Source organism: Botryllus schlosseri, chromosome 1 (genome assembly GCF_051294905.1).
Source record: "Botryllus schlosseri isolate E-star chromosome 1, Bs_hap1, whole genome shotgun sequence".
Classification (NCBI taxonomy): Eukaryota; Metazoa; Chordata; class Ascidiacea; order Stolidobranchia; family Styelidae; genus Botryllus; species Botryllus schlosseri.
Genome location: NC_137236.1, coordinates 14,940,595 through 14,954,656, shown reverse-complemented (window position 1 = coordinate 14,954,656; position 14,062 = coordinate 14,940,595). Strand labels below are relative to the sequence as shown.

The 14,062-nt window shown below is 39.8% G+C and overlaps 1 protein-coding gene and 1 long non-coding RNA gene across 2 annotated transcripts; both read left to right on the top strand.

Moving 5' to 3' along the window:
- The first annotated feature begins 5,537 nt into the window (after nt 1-5,537).
- On the top strand, nt 5,538-8,800 carry LOC145438984 (kelch-like protein 25). The gene is made up of 2 exons (XM_080316398.1): nt 5,538-6,252; nt 8,727-8,800. The coding sequence occupies exons 1-2, from the start codon at nt 5,538-5,540 to the stop codon at nt 8,798-8,800; spliced, it is 789 nt and encodes a 262-aa protein (XP_080172524.1).
- Nucleotides 8,801-9,804: 1,004 nt separating this feature from the next.
- On the top strand, nt 9,805-13,190 carry LOC145442913 (uncharacterized). The gene is made up of 3 exons (XR_013916173.1): nt 9,805-10,662; nt 11,953-12,138; nt 13,017-13,190. It is a non-coding gene; the product is annotated as an uncharacterized LOC145442913 (long non-coding RNA).
- Nucleotides 13,191-14,062: the final 872 nt, after the last annotated feature.

Sequence of the window (14,062 nt, the reverse complement as noted above, 5' to 3'; positions counted from 1 at the left end):
CTCCGACTCCAGCATTATTACCAATTTACTTCGAAAATTATATGCGACATTGTCGGTTGAATGACTATCATACAACCATTTAACATATGCGAACATATTATAAACTGTGGTATGCTAAATTGTTTCATTGTGGCACAGCTCGAATTATCCACTATGCAATTAACATGAAATGAAGAGTTGCTTAATATCCTCCCTTATTCAAGTTTTTATAACATGGACTCTCTAATATCCTGAAATGTATGAATCATTCAAATATGGCAGATATCCAATCCTGTATAATAAAAATGTAGATAAAAAATCCAAGTGTAGCTCTTGTTTATGACTCAGCAACTAATAAAGAACTTACTAATTTTGTCATTGCACACTATCCTGATTACAAGCACAAACGCTCTTACCACCAATAATTGACATTGGTCATAAATGGAATTTAGTTAAGTAGTCAAAGACCATAGCCTATGTCTAGTCTACATGTACTTAATCAAGTATTCAAGGATTGGGACTTGCAGTCTTTCTTAATCATTTGTTCGACCCAAACAACTAAGCTAAACTACAAATATTTTTAATTTTTTTAAGTGGGAAGCATCGTTTGGTCATATTTACATCATTTTTACAATTTTACAAAACCAGCCCATGCATTTTCTCTGTCACAGTATCATGGTATAATTCCAAAAATTGCAATAATTTTGACTGCATCTCGAAAACGCATCTTGTGATTTTCTTCCCCTCTGCAACTGAGTTGTAATTCGCAAGTAATGTCTAATTTTATCTATATCAGGGGTGGGCAACTTTTTCGGCGAAAGGGACACCTGAGATTTACGAACCATGGCGCGGGCAACTGGAATGTTGATAACCTTTTTTTAGTCGTCGATAGGAGCGAACCGAATTAGGTAACATTGCAAACAAGACTTATATTAATACGCTTTAAAATTGATAACAATATGTCATGCAACTGTGCAGTGCGCAATCATGCCCTGGTCGCGCGAAGCGCGAATTTTTTTGCAAGATAACGACTGAATTAGGCTATAGCTATATCAATAAATATGTCGCTGACATACATTGGGGGTCGCATCTGTATACCACTGGGCTCATTTGGCAAGGACAGGATTATTAACGTTTAGACATAGCAAAATCGACGGTATCAGTGAACATGCCTCTATCATTTTGTGCAAATGTTTTGTCGACCCTCTCGCTGCGAGTGCACAAGCGAAGCCGCATCTCTTAATTGCGAATATAGTTAGACTCAATTCTGTGAATAATATGTATTTATAATTTTCAGAAGGGGACTCAAATACTCAATGCAAGAAATCTAGTGACAACGAATCATGCGAAGTACCGAGAAAAATTTCAAGTCAAATAAATCTGCTATGAAATATTCTACTTCATGGTCATATACGAAGATCTGGGATAAATGTGGCTTACCCCTGGATACGTCAATGCATAGCCTTTATAAAGCCATAGTCTTATAAAGGCTATGGTCAATGCGTCAGAACTGTTGTTTTAGTCATCATCAAAATTCGCGGTCATGCTAATCAAATTTTGGTTGGCCTTGCAATTGTACCTGATGTCATAAATAATTTCGAGAATTACCTCGCAGGCCACACCTAACCTTCTCGTGTGCCAAATTTGGCCTGCGTGCCACGGGCTGGCCGCACCTGATATGTATGTTAAATAATAACAGTGATTGGTGGTACATAAAAATTCTATTGAAAATTCTTTGAAAGCAAATGTTTTCATGATAGAGAAGTTGGAGTCGGAGTCGGAGTCGAAGTCATAGTCATTCTCACAAACTCTGACTTCGACTCCAGTCAGTATTTTCCCACCGACTCCGACTCCGACTCCGACTCCATCAAGCGAAAATTACCCCGACTCCGACTCCGACTCCGACTCCACAGCCCTGGGCAGTATACTCATAGATTGAAAGTTGTGGCTTACAATCACGGTATATTAGCATAAGAGATTCTTTTTACGAAGTATTTATTATGCCAAATTTTAGATTAGGTGACAGCTGATATCAACCGTTGTTAAGCGTTATAGACCTACATAGTTATAGCTTATATAGGATAGGGTTGCCATTAGGGATGGTGTGAACGTGAGGTTCACGTTCGCGTTCTGTGTGTGAACCTCGAAAATTTAGAGGTTCGCGTTCACAACAGAACCTTGGTAGGTTCTGCACTGTGAACCTTTTTCATATATTACAATTTTCACTTCATTATGACATCTTTGTTTCGAATTTATTGCAGCTCAACTGCGGACCATTTTATGCATGGCGCTGACACAGCATGAAAAATCAACACTAAACGAGCATGCACCTTGACAATCTCAAAAAATTTTCGTTTTTTGTTACAAAAGTTTGTTCGAAATATCCTGCTTTCCGTTTGTGAATATTTACTGACTCGCTGCTGTGAGCTTGACCCGCAGTCACACAGCATCACGAGCGAAAGAAACTACAGGTAGTCAGCGAATGATGCTTATTCAACCAATCAATGAGATTGATATCGTGTTTTGATGTATCATATCTAGCAGGCGTACGGGGTCAATCTTGACTTCATATATTTACTGTATCTTCAAAACCAAATCCGTGCGATTGAGGTGTCGGCTACAGCTTTATAACGTGTGGGGTAGCCTTATATCGGTAGCAACTATAGAAACCTGTTTTCCACTCTCCTCAATATCAATGTTGCAATACTCAGACGCCGAATACATGGTCCGGTCTGGCCAAGACCATTAAGGCGTAAGCTTATATTCCCTGGTAAGTCCTCGTCGAAATTGTTGGCAAAGCGACGGATGATTTTGATTTTATGGGAGTATTATATCGTTTGATTGCCTCAGTTGATACATTTAGCGACGTTTAAAACGCCAATATGTGCTTCAGCATTGTGATATTATGTGGGCCGAGTCGTCGCTAGGTATCGTACATTAATATAGGCTATCACTTCATTGAATGATAGGGTCGGAATTAGCAATATGACGTCACGTGACGTCATGAGGTTCACGTTCGTGTTCACACAGAACCTTTCAAAAAGGTTCGCGTTCACACGAACCTGAACCTTTCAGAGGTTCACACCATCCCTAGTTGCCATACGTCCGGAATTTCCCGGACATGTCCGGAATTTGACTGAAAAATCTGCGTCCGGGAGGAATTTCTAAAATATGCCTAAATGTCCGGGATTTTGAAGGCTTGAAGCAGGCGAAAAAGTTTTTCGTAAATCAACATGAACAATATTATTTTCAAGTCGATTTATGCTTTCAATTCAATTAATGCAACGTAGAATGATATTAGTATTGGCTCCAGGCACCACCCTCGCCAAAAATGCAATCAAAATAAATATAAATAACCATTATTTACTCAAATAAGTCCGATTGTAATCGCAATTATAAGCTAACGGTATATTCCTAGAGTTGGTTAAGGCCGATTGGATGCTTCAATCACAGACAGTGGTTCCCAATCTTGGGGTCGTCCGCCACGATCTGGAGATCGCGATGATGTTGGACGTAATCAGCTTACTAGGCCGTGAGTGAGTTAGGGCAAGCTGATTTTTTTTTAATAATCAGCTTATCAAGTTTTGAGCTTTGCCACGGAACATTTTTTCAAGTGGGAAATGAGGTCGCGAGCATAAAAGGTAGGGAATCACCGGATGTGCAACCAGCTGGTGCATTCTATAGTAGCCTAATATATCGAAGAATCATTATTGACAGAATTCATACTTAAAATTTAACAGCTAAATGCATATAGTAAGTGCCCAACAAGTTACATCGACAACCATATGGTGGGCGCAAGATCCGTGCTTTTGGGGCGGAAGGGGGGGGGGGGTGGAGAAAAAAATGTTGTTTCGGGCCTGATTAAAACACATAAACAGATAGCCGCACCGACCTAACTGTATAGCAGAGCTGTCAAAGTCGATGGGCAATGTTTTGCTAGTGTGACGTCATATTGACGGTCAATGTGTTACACCTCATTATAAAATCCGCTAGTGGGCGCTAAATAGTGTCCGGAATTTGCTTCGCAAAAATATGGCAACCCTAATATAGGATAGCCCTGGAGTCTTAGACGGAGGACGTTTACCGCGATGCAAATTTATAACTAGTTTTGGGAGATTAATGTAACGTGCTGAAAAAGCTTTCGCGGTCGCTCCTTTAAAAGAAAATCATAAGTTTGAGCCAAGTGATGTTTGATAAATGGTCCATCCGAATCGTGCGTCGAAGCCGCTCGTCGACTGCTTGAAGTGAGCGGAAATTGCGACGCCGATTACGGGACAACGACAGCCTTAATTCCCATTTTCGGTTTGCTTATCCGATTTAGAGAACGCACATTGTCCTTGTTCTCATGCAACGGGATTGCATAGCATTAATGCCGTCCTTGATGTTCCTGACCTATATAGTTGAATCACGTGGTTGAAACGATTGATTCCCGGCTGGAGATTTGAACCATTCACAATTCCAGGAGTGCATTGTATAATATTATGATATCGCTTCTTACGTTTTGACTACCACTTATCTTTGGCAATGTAAATGTCGTAGCAACTATCCCGGCCTTGTTTTCGCGTTTTGTGGATTTTTCCTAATACATACGACACGCTATGCCAGTAACTCATTCTAACTCTGGGTTTTTGAACCTGAGGTTCATGGAACCCTTGGGGCTCCGCGGACAAATTTTAACGGGTGCTGAAAGGCCAATGATGAAATTGCAACCATAAAACTTATTTATATGAACTGTCATTATTATTGAATAACGTCCTAATTTCGACCGATTTCCAGTGTTCACTACATACCGCGATATAGCTACACAGACGATTGATTGCAACCCAACTGGTAATTGCGCCGTGACCAGGGCATTCGGATAGTGATGAGATTCATTCGATTTTTTACTGTCATCAGAGTGTTAAATCGATTCCCTAGTCTTTGAAAAGAGCTATCGGGTATCGTTCGCAGCTCATACTTCAAAATAAAATGACAGTCATCATTATGCCATATCTCATGTATCTCTACTTATTTGATAACAAAAATATTTATTGGTAAATATGCCCCTCGCCCGTTAGAGATTACAGCGTTGTAGGCTACTGACCTAACTCTATAAAAATGTGGTTAATAAACTGCGTCGCCTATTTTGTCTCGATAATGAATTATTGCGTCCCGCCGCCTCTACGAAATGGGAGATGTGACCCGCGACCCGTTTTGAATTGGCGATCCCTGCTGTAATCCTTGAATCCCTCACAAAATCCGCTAGTATATGCGATTTGCGCCAACTTCATTCTGGATATGTCGCTACACTCCGTTCACAGTAAGGCAAGAAACCAAGATGAGCTTCAAAGGCGCAGAAAAATAATGGAGATGAGGCTGTAACCATATCTGCATCTCTTGGACCAAAAACCTCATGCACTCGCCATAAGCTCTCTACTTGTTCATGTAGCTGTTACCTATTTCGTGCTAGTTTGGCACCTTCTGAATATGATAGACAATCGATTGAAAAATATGTTATTCCATATCGTCCATTTCAGTCTTACAGCATTATAATAGTGGAATTTACAGTCCACTTTGCGATGAAGATAACTTACAAAAAATCTAAAACCCACTCTGGCAATCTGTTGTCAAAATTGAAAGCAAACGAGGAGTTTTGCGACGTCACAATTAGATGCGGACACCTCCGCGTTAGGGCGCTTAAATGCGTATTAGCCGCATCCACGGAATACTTTAGAGGGGTTTTGTCGGCCGACACTAACGAAGCCAAAACCGAAATTATAGACCTCTCTTCTGCAATGACTCCCGAAGTTATGACCCGATGCGTCGACTTCATATATTCTGGATCTGTGGGGATCTCCAAGCCAATAGCAAGAGACCTGCTTGATGCTGCGGAAATGCTGCAGTTGCAGGAACTATCTGAACTATGTGTCGAATTTCTGGCCGAAGACTTGGAGCTGACGAATTTTGAGGAAGTGGTAGCCCTGTCGCGTCTCGATAGGACGGGTGTTTTCGATGAGCAGATAATGATCTTTCTTAACGCCAATCTTAATTCACTTATGAATTCTGGCCGCATCAAGTTGCTCGATTACGAAACGATGGATTATTGTTACGATTTGATGCAAGAGGAGTCTCACCCGCCCGTGTTCTTGAAATGGGTCGGTCTGCAGGCGTGGGCACATGGGAAACCCGAGGAAAGGGGAACTAATTTTCATGAGCTGTTTTTGAAGATCGATCTGCGTCGTATTCCTGAGGACTTGGTTAAAACGCGAATTGCTACGGATAGCTTGGTTGGAGGTTCGTCCCAGCAAACACAAAACCGTAAAAGGATCATCCGGGATCATCTCGATTAGGTTCTGATTTTCTAAGTGTCGAGGGAATGTCTAAAATACGTAGTAGGATGGTCTTGTGGTTATATTCAATCAGAATAAATTCATACTCGGTGTTGTTCCATCTCATGCATTAGGCTTCGTTATATCCGGTAGTTAACCTAATAATGCAAATTTTCTATCTCTCGCGGGTACGACTAAAATACGTAGAAAGGATGACTTTGTCGGTACATTCAATCACGATGAATTCTATCCGGTTTTGTTCGATCTCATGCGGTAGCTTCGTTCTATCCATTAGGCTTCGTTATATCCGGTAGTTAACCTAATAATGCAAATTTTCTATATCTCGCGGGTACGACTAAAATACGTAGAAAGGATGACTTTGTCGGTACATTCAATCACGATGAATTCTATCCGGTTTTGTTCGATCTCATGCGGTAGCTTCGTTCTATCCATTAGAAAACAATGTTCTCCCTTCGTTTTATTGCGTGAGGATGTCACCGGTGTTGTATATTCGTGTTGTTGCTCTAAAGTCGAATAGTTTTGTTTTCCTCTGATATATATGATCTTCATTATATATATATTCGCTCTTTCGGTAATCTCGCATGTTCAACGAGTATGGTTAATAGTTTTATTCAGAGAATAACTAAATAAGTGATATGTTGTACGTTTAGGAATATGATTATCGATGCGTGACTTCTAGAATATTTCGGCGATTCAAATTTTACGTCATCGCGCCATACAAAGATTTGAAGCGCAACAGGTCGCAGCCAGGCATAGTTCGCTCTTTCTGTATGGTAAATGCCGTAAATATATAGGAATTGTGACTGACTGAGGTAGCGGGTTAAAGGTATATATGCAGTAGCATATAGCTTATGGGGTATTTCGAATTGCCTGTAGTATATGACGCCTAGAGCTGTTTGACTTTCTGCAAAACAAGTGTAGACAACTATAGAAAAGTTTCAGCTTTTCCAGGTTAGAATTAGAGCTAAACCGTTTTTCCGAATTAGATTACAATTATATTGCTGGCATTTCGCTCTAATTTAGTGAAATTAGACCACTATAATTCGCTTCAAACATCTGAATTACCGGTACCTATACCTACGGTATATCATAATATTTATGCTTGAATTTCCTAGGTATATAAGTCATATAGATACATTCCTGTAGAACACTGATTCATGATTTTATAAAAGTTGGTGCAAGAATGGAAATTTTCAACTTGATGTTGATTAATGGAGCAAAATTTGATATTTGAGTGCAATTATACCTCGAATCCAGTGACAAGATTATTAATCGTTGAAACCAAACGCAGCTTGATTATGTTGGCCAGAGAATTTGGCTAGCCAGACCATATTGATGGAATATGGTCACAGTAAGATAATATTTTGGGCTATTTTACATGAACTTTCCAACATTTGATTTGATATGTCCACTAAAACAGTTGTTATTCTGCTTTCGAATAAGACCTTAACCCTTTGCGACCGGCTGTCCAGTATACTGGACCGCCACTGTTTAACACAGAGGAGTCGTTATTTAATCCAAGATAGCTAGACCTGTATTGGTCATAAACTGTTACAATCGTTTTATAAGGATAGCTCTTATGAATTCGCATACATCGAACCATGTATAATCTATTATATCAATGTATATCCTATTTGAAATGAAGATTGAACACGCAAAAACGTTTCCAGCAAAGTTGAATTTGTAACGATGTTCGCTTGAATGAACGCCTGAAATGTAAACCATTGTAACTTCCATTCTAGCCGTCATACAACCAGTTACAGTTATCTTCAATGACTTGCTGTATATTATACCATTGTATGAAAGCCCTTATATCGAAGATTAGCACGTAGAAGATGTTTCAAATTGACGTGAAAGAAAGCAATACCTTGCCACGTGAAAATCATGGCTACGTAAGAGCACCTGGCTGGTTGCGGTTTCAGACAGATGTATAATTGCTTCAGGCAATTGCAAATGATATATATAGTTAGCCATTATCCTGGCAAATCCATCAATATCCCTATCGTGGAGCCTAGTTTTGTATAAGACAACCGACACCAGCCCTAACACTGAACAAATAAGCGTGCGAGTTAGGCTATTTCGGTAGCCGAGCCTGTAATAACAACATCACATAGAGGCAGCCTATGTCAGTTTTAGATGGCACAGAAAGTTACTGTTCACTTCTATGAATAGTGTTGATCATACGTAAATCATTCGCGCTATAGAAGACAGTTCAAAGGGATGTGAAATGAAGCAATACGGTATCGTGTAAAATGAATTCTCAAGCGCATATGGGCAGTGTCGAACAAGGATAAGCCAATATATGTTCACTTGGATTTTGCCTTATCGCAGTTACACACAATAACCAACTGAAGCTGATAACACTTGAATAGCAGGGAGATATATAACTTAGGTACTATTATGTATTATGTTACGTAGAACTGGACACGCGCGTTGCCTTCAGCGAGAATACGCGATTACGTAATGATTACTTATCAGCGGCGGCCGCGTGAGTCATGCTTATCCTCTCTGTCTTTCCAATATCGTAGCGCTGGGCTATGAAGCGTTATAGTAGCGTGTAATGGCTCGTTGGAACGTAGAGATTCATGCGGAGAACAATCAGGTGGTCATATACCAATAGAAGCCATATGAATGACATCAGGATAAATTGAAGAACAAAATTATCTTCCATTTTCAAAAAATTGACAACCTTTCCTCGCATAACGCCATTCCCTCTCGCGTCTGAGCCGTGCGAGTGTCTCAGTCCGCTAGGCGGCTACTTCAGGTTTACGGCAATATATTGGGCGTCGATTTAAGCCCTATGGATCACATTTTATCGGTATTTTTATGGATGCAGTAAAATTTTGGTCGGTAGGCCGGCCGATCACAAAGGGTTAATTGCTGGTTTCAATGGTAACTGTGTTTGTCAAAGGCTGCAAAGGTAATTTCTTTTCCTTGTTAGATGTTTATTTGTTTGTTTGTGGTGTTCATGGTGGTGGTTCGACTACACTGGTCATTTTACACCAGGCCGGTTCTTATTATTATTATTCCGTATCTGCCCGATTACCAGTGAACTCGGCACTTGGTGAATTTGGCCGCACAAACTCGGCACTTGGTGAATTCGGCCGTGGTAGATCTCGTAGCGGTACCGGTCACCATGATTGGTTACTGGAATGTTTGCCGGTGAACTTGGCACTTTGAGTGGTTGTCAATGTTGTACGGCGGTCAGGGCATACGTAGATCACACAGTCACGGCGTGATTAGATCACAGATTGCGTAATTGCGGGAAATAACGCGACGCTCTTCACTTGGTGAACTCGGCCCTTGGAGGAATTGGCACTAGAAGACCTTCGCATTAGAAATGCATTTAGTATGAATGAACAGTATCAAAAAGGAAATTTAAACGTGTCGTGGCTCGTGGTAGATCTCGTAATCTTGGGATCCTTCAACCGTGTTATCGAGACACCCTAATCCCAGAGTGGGATCGTCTCTCCAAAGGCAAAAAATAATTTATTTTGACGTGATCATGCGAAACATTTGTTGATGAGGAACACTGGCTTGTCGTGATCGATAAACGAAGAAGCGCCGCTTGATGTTCCACAGTTTTGATCTCACATACAACGCCAAGATCCATCTTCTCAAAACTTACACGACACAGGCCCGTGACTCACGCCATCGATTCCAAGCAGACCGCGCGTGGTCGGTATATGAGCGCTGTGTTATTTCCCGTGGCTACGCAATCCGTGATCTAATCACGCCGTGACTGCGCGATCTACGGATGCCCTGACCTCCTTACAAGATTGACGAATCACTTGATAATACTATTATTAGTTTGATAATTCATATTAATAGCTGTAAATACACTTCATTTCAAAATTTCCCGAGGGCCGAATTCACCAAGTGCCGAGTTTGTGCGGCCGAATTCACCAAGTGCCGGGTGCATCGGCAACCATCTGCCCACTTACAGCACGGCCCACTCCTAGGCTTTTTAAGACATGGCTATGCGAATCAGATGGCGAGGAGGAGCCTAGATAAACGGTCAACACTTCGGTAGGAATTATGGAGTCGACGTGTCACGCTCGAACCCGCAATTCATTGGTGTTTAGCTATAATGGGACGTACCACTACGTTTCCTCGCCATACCTTGTAAAATGAGACCGTAGCATTTGGCATTTCGTGTGGCAATTGACTTTTGTGTGGAAAATTGTGTTCGTTTTAGAACTTATCCGAAACTTTTATTCCGCCATAGATTGTATATGATAAAACAATATCGGAATTGATCCTAGAAGAATTCCAAAGCAACTCACCACAAAGGAGGATTTAAAGAAGTTTGATGGAAAATTGAATGAAAGCAAAAGCCTTTGCAAGAGATGTGGTATGTTGAATCTGTTTTGGTATTTTTAAATAGGCCTACTTTGTTGTGCCGATAGCAGACAGTATATATAAACGTAAGATGTGGAAGCTATCAAGGTGTTTTTAGAAATTCAGTCAGTCAAAGTGGACGATCGTATTGCTTGGATTATATTTAGGCTTATTTTAGCATCTTTGAGATGCAACTCTAAACGTGGACGGTCATGAACAGTAGGGCTCTTCAAAAATGACTTTTTTTCTCAAATCGTACTGGCTACTTGATAAAATTGTTAGGTTACCTAATTTAAGCCTACAAACAAAATATGGTTCAAATCCAGCCAGTATCTGCTTTGCTACAAGAGAAGAAAGTTCCTATTTATTATATAAAAATGAAAATTTGAAGATTTTCTGTTAACCCCATGAAAGTGTTAGGCTGTCTATAGAAACGATGCTCACCAAATTTGGTTCAATTCCAACCAGTGGAAGCGGAGTTATTGCTGTCGAAAAATTTGGATTTTAATAAGATAGTACTTACGGTGAGCGCAACTTTAATAAGTAAACAAAGAATCGGTCACCGTAAATACTATTTTATTCAAATCCAAATTTTCGACGGCAATATCTCCGCTTCCACTGGTTGGAATTGAACCAAATTTGGTGAGCATCGTTTCTATAGACAGCCTAACACTTTCATGGGGTGAACAGAAAATTTTCAAATTTTTATTACCTATTTATTTTTATATAATAAATAGAAACTTTCTTCTCCTGTAGCAAAGCGGTTACTGGCTGGAATTGAACCAAATTTTGTGTTTAGGCTTAAATTAGGTAACCTAACAATATTATCAAGTAGCCAGAACGATTTGAGAAAAAAAGTCATATTTTAAGAGCCCTAATGTCCATGTGAGAGAAACGTTTTAGGGTAGGCCTACTCATATGTCTCGCAGCGTTCTCTACATAATTGTCAATTGCGATACAAACTGTTTGCTTGTATTGGTGAAGCCATCCAACTTCGAATTGTAAAATGTTGGGAGTCTTGATATCAAATTTTTGAAAGGTGCACTTTGAGAAGATTTCCGATCTGTCAAATTATACAAAAATTTAGCAAATTCTTTGACATATTTCATCTATTTGGGACTCGATCAACGTAAAAGAATTGGTAATCATTTTATACAATGTATTGTATTTGTAGTTGAAGTATAGTAATAATTCTTATGGTTACCGCACTTGTAACGATTCACGGCCATAACTGGAATAATTAGAATGATGTAACTTTCAAATTGTCATGCATTTTGCAACCACATTGTTCTCAATTTTCAAGGTGCTGACCATTCGAGGAAGAATCACCCACCGGGAATTCACGATCCGTAAACGCGGCCGACTGTTTCTCTCCTCAAGCGGAAGCGACAGAGAAGAGGAACGAAGAGAAAAAAGGAGCAGAAATAGCAAGAGTGTGACAAGTCGCGTCCGTTCGCTTTAATGCGTATTTCCATCCGCGAAGTAGTAGGTGGGAAAACTAATGGGCGTTTGGTTAGGGCTTATATAAGGTTGACTCCAGCGCTGTATTTGCTTAATGTTGCTATGAAATAGGGGTGGTGTCATTTGGTATCAATACTGACTATTGAAAGACCATTTGTTAGTGGTCATGGATTTGTTCGGCCAGTATGCAGTAATTTCTGATGGTCACTTCCCGGGCTTCTGTTCTCTAACCCCTCATGATTGTTATTCTGCTTCTAGTAAGACTGTCGATTCTAATGTTTTATCGTATCATTTGTCGGAGGTTTCGCTCGCTTTATTTACAACGTTTTGCTCTCTGCTAGGTCAATTACTGGCTGAGTATCACTACAGCCTAAGAAACTGCACTAATTCTCATTTTAATGTCTTGCTGGTTATCTTGCTGTCAATTCTAATAATTTATTAATGTCTATACCAGTGCCGCCACTCAAATGTTTTGTTCTCTGTACACAATATTGTTAGGTCTTCAGCTTTCCAGGCAGAGTATCATTCCACTTTCTAGACTTGAGTATATATCTCTCCAACTAGCTGCCAAATAACTGATTCATTTGGATTGTTGAATTGATCATTTTGGACAGAATGTGAAGAAATTTTAGTCAAGAATTCTTTTTGTGTTAGTGGCTGTTTTCAAAGAGTGCTGAAGTAGTCATCGTTGATCTTGATAATCAAGTAGAAGTGACGATTGAAGTCAGTTCTCTAGTCATATAATTAATAAAACTTGAAAACTTAGTGGAAATAGTTCAGAATCGAATCCATTTTAGTAAGTATGGGCGAAAAAAATGTAGGAGTCATTCGTTAGTCGCTACCTCTGCCATTTTCGCAGTACGAATGTCTTAGCTATTAATCATCATTTTCATTTTATTTCTGCAGGGTGTTGAGAAAAAAGGCCGCATGCTGGTTATTTGACTGGCTCATCAGAAGATGAAACCTGATGATAAGGACTGTTTTCACTTTCTTTCTAAAGACATTCGTTCGTTTGTTCGTTTTATTTTTTACAACGGCATTATTGCCAATTCGTTTGAAATTAAATTATCACAAATGTGATTAATATGTAGTAAATAATGTGGTGTGTGTACGCAGCCGTGATCAGGTTAAGCCCATAGTGGTAGAAAACAGGTTATTATATCAGGATCTTCTTCTTCTAACGTAGGATCTACATTCTACTCACCATGTTTAAAGGCTGTAGCATCTGCATAATATTTACATTATTGAAGGACATGGAAAAGACGTTGAATTGAGTCGACACAAAATCCCCCTTTCTACGACCTGCCGAGATCTAATATCTACTATATCGGCTCGGCTTTTCTACATCTTTGGTCTGTACTGTGTTTGCTGGGGTGTAAAAGCCTCCTACGCTTCGGCAAATTATTATACACCGGCAAGTTACTTAGTGCTGAGCTATAACCTACCAAACGCCGCACTGTTATCATATTGGAGATCAGTGAATTTTGGAGTTTGTGTTTGAACATTAAACGTTGAATATTTGGTTTATTGATGGAACTTTTATGTGATTTTTCCGTATACTGGATTCGGATTTGGATTTCGACTTTGATAATTTTATATTTTACACAAGACTTTTGAACAAATCCGACCCATTGGAAATGGTCGTGAGCTTGGGTGGGATCAGCAAAAAATAATGCGACGCAATATGGCTTCATAGGTTGCGGTAAACTTAGAAAGGCTTGATATATGTAGCTTTCATTTAATAGCAAGTAATATAGTGACAGTGAAACTTAATCTGAAATAAACCGTATGCCTCATACATATGACACGATGCAATGTAAAAATATTACTTGAAAAATAATTCTTGGTCGCAGTAGGCGTTTAAATTCTCTGCAAAGAAGGACGCCCTCTAGTCAACTCAAATCAGTCTTATTTCAGGGGGGAATCTGGCTTAATATTTTTAGGGGAAATCT

Bases quoted from the DNA above. Each gene is read 5' to 3' on its own strand.
- LOC145438984 (XM_080316398.1), top strand. From the start codon at position 5,538: ATGAAGATAACTTACAAAAAATCTAAAACCCACTCTGGCAATCTGTTG. The intron at 6,253-8,726 runs GTTCGTCCCAGC...TATGTTACGTAG, and splicing joins TACGGATAGCTTGGTTGGAG to AACTGGACACGCGCGTTGCC.